Source organism: Lissotriton helveticus, chromosome 6, assembly GCF_964261635.1.
Source record: "Lissotriton helveticus chromosome 6, aLisHel1.1, whole genome shotgun sequence".
NCBI classification, from domain to species: Eukaryota; Metazoa; Chordata; class Amphibia; order Caudata; family Salamandridae; genus Lissotriton; species Lissotriton helveticus.
In genome coordinates, this window is record NC_136067.1 from 1,370,890,639 (window position 1) to 1,370,909,523 (window position 18,885).

General features: G+C 40.2%; 1 protein-coding gene across 1 annotated transcript in view; it reads left to right on the plus strand.

The window, feature by feature from the left end:
• Positions 1-18,885, plus strand: part of TULP4 (TUB like protein 4) — an 865,190-nt gene that overhangs the window by 643,023 nt on the left and 203,282 nt on the right. Inside the window, exon 10 of the mRNA XM_078649123.1 lies at positions 6,517-6,661. Within this exon, the coding sequence (XP_078505249.1) occupies positions 6,517-6,661 (145 nt within the window). The remainder of the gene's footprint in view (positions 1-6,516; positions 6,662-18,885) is intronic.

Consider the following 18,885-nt stretch of genomic DNA (forward strand, 5'->3'; position numbering starts at 1 on the left):
ATGTTTCCGCCCATTCATGACATATTCTGTTACATTTGCATCACATGTCTATGTGCACACCCAGTTACACCCTCTTTAGCCCTTATCTTTCGCGACTGTTTCGCGTCATGCCTCTTGCTCCACCCACTGCTACGCCCATTGCAATGTAATGCTATGTGTTGGCGTTATGTATATATGCTCATGTATTGTTATTAAAAAGTGTTCCCAGTTCCGATCTGTTGGTGAGCCATTCTAGACCCTGACCGCGGCAGCGCTGCCAGGCTTGCCATCCTATTCCGTGCAGGTTGTCCTGTTCCTGTCCTTATGCTGTAATAAACCTGCAAAACTCCTACTACCTCGAATTTTGACTCTTATTTATTGAGCTATCTGTTATTCATTCATTCATTCAAAAATAGATCCGGTATTATTTATTTATATACCACAACGCCATCACTGGCATCATTCCAAGCATTCATCGTCTTGTAGGTGCTCTTGCCATCAAAGCCACTGATCACGACCACGTACAACCTCCAGACATCGGTCAAGATGCAGTCCTCATCTTCATCAACAGGACGATATTCGCAACCATTTTTGGACTCTCCACCTCTTTTCATCTCTCCGGTAGATGACATCACCATCTTCCAGGAGGTTCTAGTGAGCGGTGCGGCAAAGCTTAATATACAGATGTCGGTCCCTACACCTACCACCTCTGTTATATTTGCGACGCTCTTCCAGTGGTCAGCGTCAAGACCTCTGCTTCCATTGGTGCCAGGACTTTTAGAGCCAGCAATGAAAATCTTTCTGACCCCAGTATCAACCAAAATGACACCTTTGAGTCTACAGAAAAAAATATAGGCCTCCTGGACAAGATCCTCTGTTTCTCCAATAGGATCCACCTCCTGACTCTGTGGCCAAGAAGCATCACACTACCACTCCTTCTTCTTCAGTTCCTCCTGATAAGGAGAGTAAAACACTGGATTCTATTGGTAGCAAGGTTTGCAACACAGCCGCAACTACCATGAAAGTGGCCAGTGCTATTGACCTCCTGGGTAGATATGATAGAGCGCTCTGAGACTCTATCCAACAATTTGCAGATGATCTTCCCAGGGACGGAGGAGAAGATGTCCTAGAGATCATAATGAAGGACTCATGATGTACAACCAGGTCCTCAGTGCCGCAGCAGACTCCTCCTTGTTAGCGGCACTTGAAAATTGTCATGGAATTACCTTGAGAAGGCATTCTTGGCTCCACCTGACATGTCTTAAATCCGAGGCTCTACCTTCTTTGGCAGCCACACAGACAATGAGGTGGCTCGCATGAAGTCTGAAATGGAAACTTTTAAGGCGTTCGGCCTAAAAAGGCCAAAAGAACAAAGCCGTCCCTTCAGGCCCTACCAGCACTGGTGTTACCCTCGGAGGGTTCAAGCCCCGCATTGGTATCAATCGCCAGCAGCCACTGCTGCAACGACCTTACCAGCAGCAGCAGCGACTGCAATCTCTAGGGTGATCTTCCCAAGATAATGCACAAACATACAACTGGTACCAGGCTATGAATTTTCCCTTCCTCCCTCTACCGCTACCCATTCCAGTAGGGGAAATCATATCACACTTTTTGGCAGAGTGTCAAAACATAACAAAAGACGTCTGGGTTCTGAAAATTGTTCAAAATGGGTATTGTGTCCGGTTCACCAATTCTCCCCCCACCATACCACGAAAAACATCCAGCCATCATCTGCGCATGCTTCGGAAAGAAGTCAGCATCTTGCTCCAGAAGCATGTGGTGGAGGTAGTCCCCCTCAAACAATGGGTTGCAGGCATCTACTCCAGATACTTTCTGGTAAAGAAAAAAGACAAGAACTAATTCAGACCCATTCTCGACTTAAAAGTAGCCAACAAATGGATTTGGTGAGATGGGTTTCAGATGCTGACTTTGCATCAGATCTATCTCCAACAACACCAGGGAGATTGGCTCTGCTCCATAGACCTCCAAGATACAAACTTTCATGTACCCATCGCCAAGAAACACCGAAAGTTCTTTAGGTTTGTAGTGGGGCAGGAACACTATCAATACCAGGTTCTTCCATTCGGCCTCAAGCCAGCTCCCAGAACTGTCTCTAAGTGCATGGCAGTAATTGCTGTCCACCTCCGGAGGCACCGAATCTCCGTCTATCCTTAACTAGATGATCGGTTAATAAAGGCGTCTACTTCACTAGAAGGCCAGCAGCATTACAACTGGACATGCAAGGTCTTTCAACAGTTGGATCTTCACATCAACTACATTAAGTCGATCTCCATTCCGGTTCAGACTCTGCAGTATTTAGGGGTACTATTGACACCATGCAGGCATGTACTTGTCCTTCGGAGCAGAGACTTTCATCGATCTGTCGGAAGTGTCACTATCTCATGAATGCCTCTTATCCCATGGTGAGGTCAGTGTCATCCCTTCTCGACTCCATGGCCTTGTGTATCTTCCTCACTTCGAATGCACGTCTTCACATGCGCACCCTTTAGGAATGTCTCAGGGGCCAGTGGGAACAGGCAACTGGGAGAACAAGATCACTCTCTTCACTTATGCGAAGCAATCTCTAACATGGGGGTGCTCTCTGACCAACCTGCTTCAAGGGATACCTTTTCACCAACACGCTCCCTCTCAAACCATAGCGACAGATGCATCGTTACTGAGGTGGGAAACCCACATCAATCACCTCCAAATTCGAGGCACATGGTCTCCAAGGGAGAGGACATATCACATCAATCTCCTCGAGCTCTGGGCAGTCCATCTTGCACCCAACCACCCAGTCGCTGCTTATTCAGACAGACAATACAACCACTTTGTACTATTTCAACAAGCACGGAGCAACGAATTCCAGACCTTTATCCCATGAAGTCCAAGCAAGTAAGTAATATTTATTTTCGTAGATTAACCCCTTACCCGCGGCGGTAATTCCGCAGTGCCGCTGGGGGGGAGAGTGGGGGGCGCGCGCGCCACCGTGCTCGTGACGGAACCACTCTATCACGAGCCACGGGCGTGCTATGCTTGTGATGGAGTGGTTCCGTCACGGCGCCGCCCGCTGAATAGAACGCGCTGTGCAGGCCCGAAATTGATGCCACGCAGGCGTGGCGGCCGGGCCGTGACGGAACCACTCGGTCACCAGCACAGCGCGTCCGTGGCTGGTGACGGAGTGGTTCCGTCACCAGCACGCAAGGAGTTAATTAAAATCGTTGCAATTCACATAAAATGTTTTAATAAGTAAACCTTTGCAAGTTAAAAGAATTAATTCATTATTAAAATTGAATTACTTTGCAAAAATATGCCCAAGCAATTTGGAAATGTCTCATTGCCAGAAACCTGTGGATCATGGCAACTCACTTTCCGGGTGTGCAAAATGTGCAAGCAAACTCCCTCAGCAGGCTTCTGCAAGAAAACCATGAATAGGTCCTTCATGGCGACATCGTGCAAACCCTCTTCAGGCTGTGGTGGGACTCTCCACACATTGACTTATTCGCCACCGTAGAAAACAAAAAATGCTAAGACCCCCCTCAAGGTACTTCCAACCATGGACTCTGGGGAATACCCTATGGATCAACTGTGCAGGCACATTTCTCTATGCCTTTCCACCAATCCCTTTGATCCCGGCAGTCCTCCTCAAGCTGTCCTACTTGAGAGCCAGACTCATCTTGGTAGCCGCAGAGTGGCCACCTCCTTCACCAGTATCAGTGTCCACAGCTCAAGGTGCCATGAAGACTAAGCCTGCTAACGAAGTTCGGAGAGCAAATGGTTCACCCCAATCTCTCCTCTTTGAATTTGGCATAATCGCTCCTGAGCTAGTGCAGTATAGACACTTAAACCTACCAAAAGACTACATGGACATCCTCAAATAAGTTAAACGGCCATCGACCCATTCAGCATATGCCTTCATGTGGAAGAGAATTTGCATTTTGTGTTCTTCCAAGAACATAGACACTACATCTTATCAGGAAGACTTCATTCTTCCCTATCTCCTCCATTTGACAAAATCTGGCTTGCAATTCTCTTCCATGAAGGTTCACTTGGCAACTATTACTGCCTACAGAAAATGTCCTTCACAAACCTCTTTTTTAAAAATCCCAGTAATCAAACGTTTTTTAGAAGGGTTGAAGAAGGTCTTCCCTTCCATCAGGTGTCCTTCCCCTCCCTTGGAGCTTATCTTAGTTCTCTCTTGTCTCATGCAGGAACCTTTCGAACCCATTCATAAAGCATCCCTGCAGCATCACTCATGGATAACCACTTTCTTCATAGTAATCATATCGACTTGTAGGGTTAGCAAAATCCAGGCATTACGCTCTAACAAAACTTAAACAGTCTTTCACTCTAACAAGATACTTATCAGGACTCACCTGAAAACCCTTCCCAAGGTTATTTCGGATTTTCATATCAATCAGACAATCTCTTTACCAACCTTCTTTGAGAATTTTTCAACCTCGACTGAAAGAACGCTTCATTTCCTAGATGTAAGGCGGGTTTGGAAGTTATTTCTAGATAATACGCGCAACATGCACAGGTCGGGCCAGCTGTTTGTCAATAATGGTATTGTCCTTGCAGGTTTAGCCACTTCCAAAAAATTCATTACCCGATGGATAGTATCCTGCATACTTCTATGTTACCAAAAAGCCAAAAGACTTTACAGCTAGGCCTGAGGCCTATTCCACTAGGGGCAAAGCAACTACTGCGGCGTTGATGAGAAATGTCACTATTGCCGAGATTTGTCAAGTGGCCATATGGAGACCTGTTTGCACATTTACCAAACACTATTGTTGGGACTCGGATGCTAGAGCAGATGCTCAAGCAGGTCAAGCCTTCCTCAGAGATATCTTTGCTTAATCCAGTCATGTTCTTCTCTCTTCTGTTCTTTCCACCGCAATTGGTAGGGATGAGCTTGCTATTTTATTCAAATGCTTATGACTATCAATGGAAATCCCCCAAGAGAGAAGGTATGGTTTCTTACCTGTAATGCTGGTTCTCTCTTGAGGAAATCTCAATTGAAGTCATAAGCAACTCTCCCTCCTCCCCAGTGGACATAGCAGAGGTAATTATTGGACATACCTATCACTGATGCTTCTCGTCAGAATGAATTGAGGGAACTTCCACCTGCTGAGCATAATGGGATACTGGTGGTCTCTGGGTTCTTAATGGCACAGTCACTGTTTTAAACTCACATACCAGCAGCCTATGAGGATACACTGTCCTACTATCCTCCACCTCTTACTTTTACAGAAAAGGGTTTGTGAAAGAGATTAAGCTATTTTGTTAAACATTAACCTCAAATTATACCTTTATAGGGGTACTTTAATCCTTTCTAAGGACAATCTGAAGAATGTCACCACTGTAGCATGCTTCTAGGCTGCATATTATGTTATTTCTTAAGTGTTTCTGCAGGCCTTCCTGAAGAAAGGCGAACGTCTACACTTAAGATATTCTATGTAGTGCTCTGGGATTCCCACACAATTGCGTAACTATTTAAATGCTTATGACTTCAATATAGATTCCCCCAAGAGAGAACCGGGATTACTTTCAAGAACCATACCTTCTCTTGGACACTAAAAGCTTCTTTCCATATGAAACCCACTAATTATGCACCACATACTGGGTAGCAGACATTCTGATTGCCCATCGAGGCCCCTTGCCCATGCACGTGCTTCAGCATTATGCAGAATTTAAATGTGCAAAGGAATTCTCATGTCCATGGGTCCACACCCCCTTGAAAATGAGACAAGTGAATAGCCCCTTTTGAATGTGCCTTGCTAATTCCTTTATATCATTCAGCGACACTACAAGGCAACCAGCCCACAAGGCTCTTTGTGCAGGTGGCACAGATTCCATAATCCTGCCCTGTTTCTTCCCTTCCCACTGGTTATTTTTGATGCTCCATCCCGCATCACCATTGTCCAATCATACACCTACTGTAAATAGACAAATCTATATTGATGAATCCATTTCAACTTTGTTCTACGATGCGCAACACAATCATAAAAACCTCTCAAGTGGACAGCCTTCGACCAGTTTTCTCTGCAAGCCCGTGTCTTGAAAGGGTAGTTGGACAAAGGTTGCCTATTTTGATAGTACCAAAAGTGCTCTTTCTTTGTTGCCATGTGTTTGATTGCCTTACTATTCATTTCTTTTCACAGTCATGTTACTCTAATATGGTTGATCACTGTAGCGACATCAGACACGTATTAATATGCATAGCAAGTCATGTAAAATATGTTTTTATTACACAAGTCCTTGGAACACTTTAAAGGCAACATCTTAATACTTAAGGTTGTGAATGCTTCCTTTTATATATTACTGTCGGAATTCCCAAGAATGACTCTTTAATTACCTGCACACACATGCTACTGAACATGTACAACTTTTGTTATCGGTATCTTCAGTGCCTGTCGTGCACTTAGTTTATCTCTCAGCCTCTGTGGCCAAGTTCATGTTTGTAGTGAAAGCAATAGTATTTGATTTAGGTTCGTTAATATGTTCTTTTTTATTTTTTATGTTTCCTCTTGCTAGATGAAATCTATGGAAACGGGTTGATCTCCTCAGTGATTGACAGCTGTAACTGCTCCGATTCCAGCGACATTGAACTGAGTGATGACTGGGCCGGCAAGAAGTCTCCTAAAATTTCAAGAGCTAGCAAGTCTCCCAAACTCCCCAGGTATCTTGCTTATGTTATTTTATACTGTTTGTACAACATCCATCTATTTAGTCAATGGTATGTTTCTGTATATTCTTGATTGTGGATTAGCCTGCCTCTGCAATTACCAAGATTTAGAAGTATTCTCTTTCCAGGGTGTGCAGCGCTACCAACCCCTTTAGCTGTTACTTTATTAGTAGCAATAAATAAGTGTACCTCTAATTTATTTAATTATTCTTTCATGATGGTCTGTATTTTATGTTCACACTCTCATTCTTTTTTCCTTCTTTTTTTTTAATGCTTTATTTTTCAGTTTGCCAATGATAAGTAACATATTCACACTCGTATTCTAGGCCTCAATAATCTGTATGGTAGTGTTTCTGCATTTTATAGATGGCTAAGATTTTCAGAATGCTGAGCTGAATACAAAAATGTAGTTATCTCTAATTTCTATCATATATTGTTTTGATTGATGAGGGAAAAGCTAATGTTATGCTAACTTGAGTATATAACTATCAATAACAACTCTCATCACCTACTTAAAATGTTCCAAGTCTGTGAAGTATGGTTTAAGCTGGCTTACCAATTAGAATTTATATTGTGTTTTATAATGACTCCCACATTGTTAAGATAAATACTTATATGATGAGGTTGTGGTCTTGGGAAATTGGTTGTTATTTGTTTTAATACTAAGTAGTATTTCATTTTGCTGGTCTAAATGTGCAACAGATAAGTAAAGTTACATTAGGTAAATAGAGAACCATGTACTTGCAGTATTTTCATTATTTTCTGACCAGAATAATTCTTGTGAGTAAGTATCCATCTGATTACAACTAGCCCAATGTTGGAACACCACACTCATATGTACCACCTGCTTATAACAGGTGGTAGATGTATGCGTTAAAGCCCTTGGAATAGTGTTATCATGTAGAATTCTGCCCCTTAATTGAAAGAGTTCCCCCCTTCCCTTTCTTGCGCTCCAGTCGGGCGTGATGGCAGTCACTGCTGCTGGTGGGCATCCACTCGCACGTCCTTAGATCTTGGAGCCCGGTGGCATCTCTGAGGCCATTGTCCTTGTTTCCTGCATGCCGTGACTCGATCCGAGCCCAGGCACAGGATTATGGGATAATTCTTTCCTGCATGTTGGTATCCTCTCAACGCCGCATGCAGTAAGCTTTTTAGAAACTTCAATTATTTTACACACATTCTTCTTATAATGCCTATTGCAAATCATTAGAAATATATTTTCTGCTGCTTTATTTCCGGTGTTTTTTATTAAACCTGTCTCACAATCCAAGATGGACGAACCTATCCCTGGGTATTGTCATACCTTGTATAGCACTATATAAGGGGGAGTCCATTTTGGGTCCAGTTGCATCACAACTGTTTTTGTGTAATTGCTTGATCACTGGACTTGCCATTTATTTTACCTTCCTGCTGGATATTATTTCTGGAGCAATACTAGATTCCTAGTTACAATCTGGCCTTGTTTCTGCAGGTAGTAATCCTTTCCTTAGCCCGAAGACGACTCTCCAGCCATCGCCCAGAAGACCTGCACTTAACAGTATTGCACAGTTATTCCCCATTCATTGGGTAATTGCATGGTACTGGCGGAGTGTTACGTATGCAGAGTTTGGGCCTCTCCAATTCCATGACACTTGTAATCTTGACCTTTGTGTATTTAACAGTCCCAAAAGTTCAAAATGTCATGATTCATATGGTAATAATTTTGTTACACTTTTCTTTAAAGATCTTAGTTAAGTTATTTTTATATACAATAATTACATTGCTTTCATTAAAACCTACGACCTCCAGACCGCTCTGCAGATGGCCATAGTGAGCGATGACCACATTGAACTACCATACTTTATTCTTTGGGGTATTTTCCCCCCCAAATTTGTTTTTCTATTTTGTGAACTTTGAGTACGGTATATTATTATTTCATCAATAAATGCTTCAAGAGCTACATTAGTGAAAATAATCTTACATATAGTCATGGATTGTGATAGAAGAATATAGTAAAGGATATGCAATGTACAGTACGTTAGAGTGACTCTGAAGAGGCAGCTAACATACAATACAGAATGAATAAACCCCGGTAATAAACCTACCTCATTGGGTTACAATTGAAACTCTTTAAAAACAACCCAGAGTCCTCCCCTGCCCCCACCTCCCTCCTGAGTCTTCTTTGACTTACACCCGGTACATGGGGCAAGCTTCTTATAACAGCAGTCTAGTTTGTTTGTAAGCTCACATTGCTACAGCACGGCTCCAGAAATCATTTCTAATCAATACTCACCATTTCCCTGAAACCTTAAAACACACAAATCATGCATCAGTGGGGCCCATAACACTGCGCATTTACCCTGTTCACTTACACTTGGCTTCAAGGCTTTGGTGAATCGCAATGAAGAAATGCTGTAACATTTGGTGGAGCGTCTAAACCTATTTAACTATTTATTATTTACACCTGCAGATTTAAAACATTTTACCATGGTTTTATTCAGACTTTAATTATTCAGACACACCACCATAGCGGCAATGGATCTACTAGAATGAAAATTAGGCGTAGGAAGAATCAAAGACCAGCTTTTACTTCTTCATTTATCTAATTTTTATTCAGAACAAAAACTTTATCATGTCTGACATTTATGCATTAGTAAATCTTTATTCAGTAAAATCTTAAACTTTATTTCAACATGATCATTTTATTTAGAGCTCAAGAAAATCGCTTTATTTTAGAAAACAGTTAAAGTTTAGCAAAGAACAGATAGTTCCAACTTCATTCTCTCCTAACATCCCTAACTAACACCCTCATCTTATCCTTCAATCCTGCAAAGAAATCAAGTAAAAATCATTAGGATCTTACATCCAGGAATCGGTTAGCAATCGGGCAGCATCTCCAGTAGAAATCGGAAAAAGCGACCCCTTCTAGCTAAAACCAGGGGTTTTATACCCTATTTCTTCAACTTAATCTATCTAAATTGTAACTACCATCACTTATTTGGTTTCTGATTGGACAAAATCAGGGTGGGTGAACATCTCTTCACCATTACAGCATCATTTTCACAACGTGTCAGTAGAAAAATAAAGGGTCTTTGTTTAAGTCAGTCCGTGGCCTAGGCGCTTCCTTGCATTTGAAACATGCATCAACTCTCCCAGGCTCGAAGCATTACATCGTCCATGCTTGGCACCCATCCTAGGATCCGGGCCATGGTAGCCTTGAACTTCCTCGAGCACAGGCAGCTCACTCTGTCTTGCAGGTTTTTGGCGCGCCTGCACTGTTCAGCTCTTGCTCACTGTTTAGCCAAATGTCCATTTTATTTTTGGGCCTCAGCAGCTACTCTTTGGAACTATCGTAAAAACAAACACAGATTTATGTTAATTATTGAATTTAAACCCGTTCTGTTTACCTCCCACCTAACGACTGTTTGCCAGTTAGTTGTTACCTAGCCATTAAGCCACATAAATGCATTTTATACTTACATTTTCGACCTCTCCACCACACAAATGAATACAATAAGCACATTTAAATTGCGTTTTGATTATTTTTCAAACTATGCATTAATTCACAACACAATAACAGTACAAATTAGCTAGTTATTATTGCAACATGCAAGCAAAGTTAGTTTTCCCCGTGTATAATAATAAAATGATGTATGCATCTTACTTTATGGTTGGTTAATTTTCACAAAACGTGTAATTAGTAAATATTAACGTTATGGAACATTGACTTTGAGAGGGGTACACAAAATTTTGTGTTTGCCACCTCGCTCCATCAATTCCCTCATCTGGTGATTTTATCACCAAATAACCCTCAAAATTTTGAAAAATTTAGCAGAACATGTTTCAAATTCTTTTTGTTAATGTCATCTATACTTTTGTCTCTTTTTCTTTTGAGTCTTTGAAAACCTTTTCTTTTATTTCCTCCATTTCTATCTCATTCTTTTCTCTCATTCTTGCCAATCGTTCTTCATTCCTTTTCTTTATCAAGTTTCTGAAATCTCTTCTACCTTTGTATATACAGCATAACCTTATCATAAGGATTACTATCACTAAGATTGTTATCGGTATTAGTATTTTACCTATAATTGAACTACCTATTTCTTGAAACCAATGCTTAATTGCTGAGAAACTTTTACCCAATCTTTCAAGGACACCTTCAACCTCCAGTGGTTCAATTTCTTTATGCAAATCTGTAATATTTATAATATACTTTTCAATGTTTTGACTTTTATCTGGAATATAAGTACAACAATATTGAACTTTCAATATTCCACAGACTCCTCCCTCTTTTGGTAAAATTATATCAAGGGCAAGTCTGTTTTGCTTAACCATAGCTCTCATAGCAACCATTTCAGTATCTACCATTAGGAATCCTCCTGCTGTATCTGTTTACCATTTATCAACTATTGTAGACAATTTTCTGATTCTATTTGCATTAAACGAAATTCCCACTGCTGGTATCAGTGCTCCAAATACATCACCTATTATTTCTAACACAGTTTCTCTTCTTTTTCTACTTAAAACTTTACCTATCTCATGTTTTCCATTAGTGCCTCTATCTACATGGAAAATTATAGGAAAGACCAATCCCACATAACATGTCCCATACCAGTGGTCTGGCAGTCTATAATAAGCTCTATTCCCACATATGAAATAAATTCCAGGAAAAACAGGATCATTTCCTCCTTTAAATCCCCAACCCCCTATAATTCTATAGGTATCTTCACATTGACTTGCACCCACAAAATAATTGTCGTACATTGAGTAATCTCTACTAATACAAAATGTTCCCAACATTGGTGCATCTATTTTGATTGCTACATTCACATTCTTGTCCTCAATGTTCTCATCATTAAATGTATATTATTTAGACTTTGCATGTTTCATTTTCTCATTTCGTTTGTAAGCAATTCTTCTTTCCTCAACCATTTTTAAGAATGCCTTTTCTTCAACTCTCATTTTACATGTCAAATTATTATTAAATGCATACTCGTGCGTTAACTCATCTACTTCTAGAAAATATTCTCCCATTACCTCTGCATGTTTTCTTTTATTTAATGTATTGTCAATCTTTAACTTCGCAAATATCTCATCTACATTAGAGTAATGATACTCCAGTTTCCCAGTCTTGTAAAACAAACTTGCAATTACACTACAAGTTACTCCATATGTAAGAGAAGGTGATGATAGGTCACCCCTTCTGACACTGATGCTGCCAATTTTACACAAACATAACAATCATCAACATTCATTGTTTTAATGTACTCCAGCAATAACTTTGAAAAAGTATTCTTGGTGTAATCACTGATGGATCTATCTTGATGCAATTCTGGTTTATACACATGAGTCTCAGGCACCTTTTCTTTCTCACTTTGTTTACTTGAACTCACATTTGGTTTTAATTTTGTTAAATTACTTTGGAAAGGAATCACAATAGCTAAAATTACCCGCAATATCATCAATAGTCCCATACATATTGTAAAACATCTACACCATTTTCTGAAAATAGAACATTTCGTTCTATGATTATTCATTGCCATCTTCCCTAACACCGTTTCTTTGACCTTATGTCACCTATACATTTCACACCACTCAGCACTCTAACAAGTTTTCTTCGACCTTATGTCAGTTTCTATTCTAAATTATACTATAATTAGATTTTCTAACAAGTTTTCTTCGACCTTTTGTCAATTCCGACCTCTTCTATATTTACAAATCTGTCACACAGGACTTCAGACTTTTTATTTGAATATCATATACTTTGAGCACCTAACTGTCCATTTTCTTAGATGACTTCTTTACTCACTTTTCCAAATTGACTTTGGGTTGTACAAGTTTTCTTGACTACTATTAACTTCAACAATTGGTGGCAGTACAATGTATGTCCACTCAGGTGATTTGTACCTCTGATTTGGACGTCTTACTCTTTTAGGCCTCTGAATAGTCTCTATTTTCTTTCCCAATGTTTCTTTCTGGCTGGAGATCTCATTCACTTGGTTTTCTTGTTCTTTTGTTTGGTTCACTATTTTGAATTTTAATCCCCAAACTCCTTTAGGCCAATTGTCTCCTTTACAGACTTTTAGTCTTTAGCTCTATTGTATTATGCTCCACTCTCCAAGCTCTTTTTCTTGTGCTTTTTCTTAATGGAGTTTCATCTGCACTGTCATCAGTTTCACTTTCAGTGTCTTCTACTGTATCATTGATTATGATCTTCACAATGTCTTTGTCTTCATCAGTTTCAGTTCTCTCTACTGTTACTCTGTTAGAAACACCTTCATAACTGGTACTTGGAATCTCATCCGTGTCGCGAGTTACTTCCTTTTCTCCAGTTTCAGGATTTCCGTTCCTGCTTTCAGAGTCTTCAGATTGCTTTATAGTTTTCTCCTTTTCAACAACTTTTTCTTCACTTTCTTTTGTGTCTTTACTGGTGCTTGCCTTTACCGATTCTCGACCTTCAAGTTGATCTTCTGAATCTGGTATTTCAACAATTTCCCTTGCACCTTCACCTTCAGACGCAGAACTGGCTTCTGATACTTCCAGATGTTGACGTTCCTGTCGATCTTCAATATCTGGATCCTTTTCTGGTTCACCTTCAGAATCAGAGTCCGTTGCACTTTCACCGTCGTATGGGTATTCAGGTTCAGGCACACGGATGGTGTGACTAGCATGAACCCAACTTTTCAGTCCAGCACACTTAACTGCAGTAGTACTGACCAAGATCACTTGACGTTGTCTTTGCCACCTTGGTACCAAACAGTTCCTTCTGCGATGAACTTTCACTCGTACCCAGTCCCCAGGGACTAGATCAGCTGGAATTTTCTCTTTGGTATTTGATTCAGTTCCCACCTGGTGAAGCACAGAAGTTACTACATCAGATAGATTCTTGCAGTAATCCAGTATGATGTCATCATTTATGGTTAACAACTTATTAACTGGTACATAAGCCTGTCTCATCACCCTTCCCATCAAGATTTTGTGTGGACTTAATCCAGCTTTCCTGTCAGGTATGCTTTTTAATGTCATTAACACAAGTGGCAAAGCATCTGGCCACTTCATTCCTGTTGTCAAACACATCTTTGCAATTCTATTTTTAATTGTTCCATTCACTTGTTCAACCACTCCAGAAGCCTCAGGTCTATATGCACAATGTAGCTTCTGGCCAATGTCCAGAGCTTCACAAATCATCTGCATCAACTCATTTTGAAAATGCGGGCCTCTGTCCGATTCAATCGTGACCGGAAACCCGAAACGTGGTATTATCTCACGCAAGAACAGTTTAGCAACAGTTAATCCATCATTCCTTCTCGTGGGAAAAGCTTCTACCCATCGAGAAAATAAACAGATTATAACAAGAACATATCTGAGTCTGTTGCATGGAGGTAATTCAACAAAATACATCTGAACTCTTGTGAAGGGGCCACCCTCCCGTCCTATGGTTCCCAAACTTACATCAGTTTTTCTGTTTGGATTAAATTGCTGGCAGACCAGGCATCTTTGACACAAACTTTCAGCAATCATTCTGAATTTACGATTATACCAAGTCTGTCTAAAGAGATGAATGATAGCGTCTCTGCCAATGTGTGCTTGACAAGGGTACATTCGGGCCATATCTGAAATCATGCTATAGAGCATTACTGGTCTTTCATCTTTGTAAACCCAAATTTCATCTTCCTCCCTTTGTCTGCAATCTGATTTTAACCAAATATCTTTTTCTTCTGCTCCTGCTTCTTCCTGCATCTGCTTCACTTCCTGCCAAGTTTCCACTACAGTGGTTAGCAGTAAAGGACTTGGAACATGTTCTTCAGTTTTTTCTCGATTAATTGAAATTTGATTCTTTGCACAATGCTTTGCAATTGCATCTGCATAACTATTTCATCTGGTGATATAATCCTCACCTTTTTTATTAGCAGAACATTTTACCACAGCCAATTTTTCAGGCAACTGTATCACATCAATCAGTGTCTTTACAAACTCTGCATTTCGAATGGGTGTTCCTGCAGAGGTTAAATAACCTCTTTGGGACCAGAGCTGTCCATAATCATGAACAACTCCATAACCATATTGACTATCAGTCACTATGGTTACTTTCACCTCTTTCCCCAACTCACATGCTCGTATCAAAGCAATTAACTCTATTTGAGCAGAATGAATTCCTTTCAGACAAGATGCTTCCAACACTTCAGCCACTGTACAAACAGCATATGCAGCACTTAGGACACCACTCTCTGTTCTCAAGCATGATCCATCCACAAACATTACAAAATCTGATTCAAGCAATGGTTCATCTTTAATGTCTGGACAAGGCTTTGTACAATATTCTAGAACATCCAAACACTTGTGATCAAGCTCACCGTTCACTTCTTCTTCAACTGTATCAGGTAACAGTGTCGATGGGTTGACATTTACACACCTTGCAATTGTCGCGTTCTCAGCTCCCAAAATTATTTTCTCATAACGTGTCATTCTGCTGTTTGTCATGTACTGAGTCTTTGCTCTTGTGAGGAGAATCTCCACTGAGTGAGGTATATAGACTCTCACAGGAAATCCCATCACAATTCCTTCACTTTGCTCCAAACTTACACTGGTTGCTGCTACTGCTTTCAAACAACCTGGCAAAGCCTTTGCAACAGGGTCCAAAACAGCTGAGAAATACGCAATCGGTTTTCTCATTTTTCCATGCCTCTGAATTAATACTGACAGAGCACATCCTTCTCGCTCACTGCAGTACAGCTCAAATTCTTTTTCGTAATCAGGCATTCCCAAAGCTGGTGCTTCACACAATTTAGTTTTTAGCTGTTCAAATGCTTCCATCTCTGTTTTGGTCAAAACAATAGGGTCTTTGATATCTGCCTTTATCAGTCTCTGCAATGGTTTTGCAATCAATGAAAATCCACGTATCCACTGTCTGCAATAACCCACCATTCCTAGGAACATTCTTACCTGTATTTGAGTCTTGGGGGGCTGCATTCCTTGTATCATTTTAATCCTTTCAATTGTGACCTGTCTGATTCCCTTTGCAATCTTGTGGCCTAAATACTGTACTTCTTCTTGACAAAACTGCAATTTTGATGGAGACACTTTATGTCCCTCCTCAGCCAAATGATTCAATAATGCTACTGTATCAATTATACAGGCATCCTTTGTTTTTGATGCAACCAAAAGATCATCAATATACTGTACCAACACAGATTATCCAGGCATGCTCAAATTTTCTAATGATTTCTTTAGCAACTGATTAAAAATCGATGGACTCTCAGTGTACCCTTGTGGAATTCTACACCATGCTAGGATAATATTTTGGAAACGAAACACAAAAATTGGTTGGCTTTCTGGATGCAATGGAACAGTAAAGAACGCATTGCATACATCAATCACTGTGTACCATTCTGCATCATGAGGTATTTGGTACAAAATCACTGCTGGATTCGAAACAATTGGACAACATGGGACAACGATTTTATTAACCTTTCTCAGGTCCTGCACAATTCTAAATGTTCCATTTGGTTTCTTCAATCCCATTATTGGTGAATTACAAGGACTACTCTCTATTTCTCTTAAAATTCCTTGCTCAATCATTTTGTCAATCACTGGAGTAATTCCTTCAATTACTTCCGCAGTCATTTCATACTGCGGTATATTCTGATAACATGCACCTTCTTTTATGGACACTTTCACAGGATCAACTCCTTTCATCAAACCTATATCTTTTCCAGTGAAATACTACACACTTTCTTTCACTCCCTCTTTCAGTTCAACAGGAATTTTCTCTTTATCAAAAATAGGAAACAGTTTGTCTTGTTCTGCCTCAATCTTGAGCATTGTCAATTTATACAAACTATCTTCATCTGGAGTCTGCAATTCTTTGCCATCTGGTGAACAATATATGGCACAGTCTTCATTTTCCACAATATATCCCTGCCTAACAAATTAATAGGACTGCTGTCGCACACCACAAACCAATGCATATCTTTATATGTCCCAATCTCTATTTCAACTGGTTTTGTCAAAGGAGTATTTATTTGTCTGTTAGCTATACCTTCAACCTGGATTGTTTCACCCGAGAGAGGAAGATTTTGAATTTCCACTGATCTAACAGTAGAACGGGTAGCACCAGTGTCCACTAGGAAAGTTATTTCCACATCATTCACTTTTCCGCTCACAAATGGACCTGACTGATCTACCTCAAGAGTGGCTCCAAGCACACACTCTTCTTCCTCCCTCAGGCACCGTCAGAAACTTTCATCCGGCTCACTGCCATTCTCTTCTTGCAACCAATATTGAGGACACGCATTTACTCTTTGCGGTCTTTTTACCTGCTCACCACCGCTGAATCCTGTCTCTGCACTGTATCTCTGCTGATTCCCACTGTATGGCAGTGGCGGTTGCGGCACCTGACTTTGCTGATTTGCTATCTGCTGTTGCTGCGGTTGCTGCTGATTTACCTCAAACTGCACCTGCGGATTCAATGATGTATGTTCCCCATTAACTCTAGGCGGACATTTACACTCTCGTTTCCAATGCCCTATCTTGCTGCAGTTGAAACATGGCATTTTCTTTTTCAATTCATCAATATTCCCTACCAATTTAGGTTTACCTTTAAACCCACCTTGATCCCCTGCATTCTTATTCTCCATTTGTGCTACTTGTTGTTCAGCTACTTTTACTTGTGCCCACATGGCTTTCTCTTTCAGCTTCTTTTGTTTTGCATCAATCTCCTCACTACAATATTTTGCTTGTCTCAGTACCTTATCTACTGAACTCGACTGCCAATACATCATGCTATGCCTAATCATGTCTGAAATTTCTGGTCTTAATCCATATACAAACCTATATACAAAGTGACTCATGTCTTTCTCATTTAATTCCTCATAACCACTATACTGTTTAAAGACTAACAACAACCTTTCATAAAATGAATGCACAGTTTCTTTCGGCTCTTGAGTGGTTCTGTCTATCTTTACCCAATCAGTTTCTTTTGGAGGTATTTTGTTTTTCAACCACACTATCACTTGTTCATATTTTCTCATCACACCTGGTGATGGAGCTCCTGTTTTCTCATCTCTGGGATATTCCTCCCTTGGCCAATCCACAGATAATTAGCATTCTATCCATAAATCTGTTGGCACCACTATGTCAAACAATCCATCTAAATCAATCCATAGTACCTTTGACACCTTTACAAATCTGTCAACTTGTCGATACCATTCTACTGGCTTTTCTCTCAGTCTGCGGAAATCATTCGTAAACGACAATATATCTTGTCTGCTCCAAGGAACATGTACATATGCTCCTCCAGGAATCTCTCTCATAGGGATTTCAGTTGCCACGTTTCCCTTTTCTCTAATGGGGAAAGCTAAGGTAGACTTATTACTATTTTCTTCTTCTTTGCCCACTTGACTCTCCATTTGCCTACATCACCCCATTTGCGCAACAACACAATCAAATCTTTTATCTGAGCTTGTCTTCCTGCAGTGTTCATATTTTCAATGTCTCTTTCTGCAAAATCTACTCGATAGGTTTTCTGCAATGACTTTATTTTGGAAAAATCTATTCCACATTCACTTGCCACTTCTTCTAATTGATCGTACATTGTCTTAGCTCTCCATGTTATAGTTTTACATAAAAACATGAGCTCATCATCCTGGTAAGTTTTTAATCTGTCAGTCCCAATTGTCCCAATTATTAATTCTTCTATATCTATTTTTAATTTAGTCACATCCAACACTTTTATTTCCTGCTCTTTTAATTTTAGCGATTTTATCCATTCACTTAACTCTTTTTCTGATGGTCCCATGGGTGTCTGCGTTAAATCTACTTTATCTGCACATCTCTCTGGAGTAGCAGAGTCAGATTCTGCTCCTGTCGGGTATCCGCATGACAAATTTTGATTAAAAGTTAACTCTGGTGGATTTACATTTAAATTCTGCCTTATTTTTGATAGATCAGGACAAGTATTCTCTTTTGCACTTTGTAAACGTTGCTGTAATGGAATGGTTAATCTCGGCTCTTTTAATTTCTGGTCTTCAAATACCGGTATCACAGGTCCTATTGTTACTGGCACAGCTACAGCTTCCATATTCTTAGTAAGGTTTTGAATTAATTCATGTGCAGAACGCTCATAATCAGACATATTTGGCTGTTCATTACTTCGTCTTTCTGCACTTAGCACAATTCTGTGTGAATCATTACTTTGTAAAGGAGTTCCTGTAATTCTAGCTTCTCCAATCGGTGTACTCGGG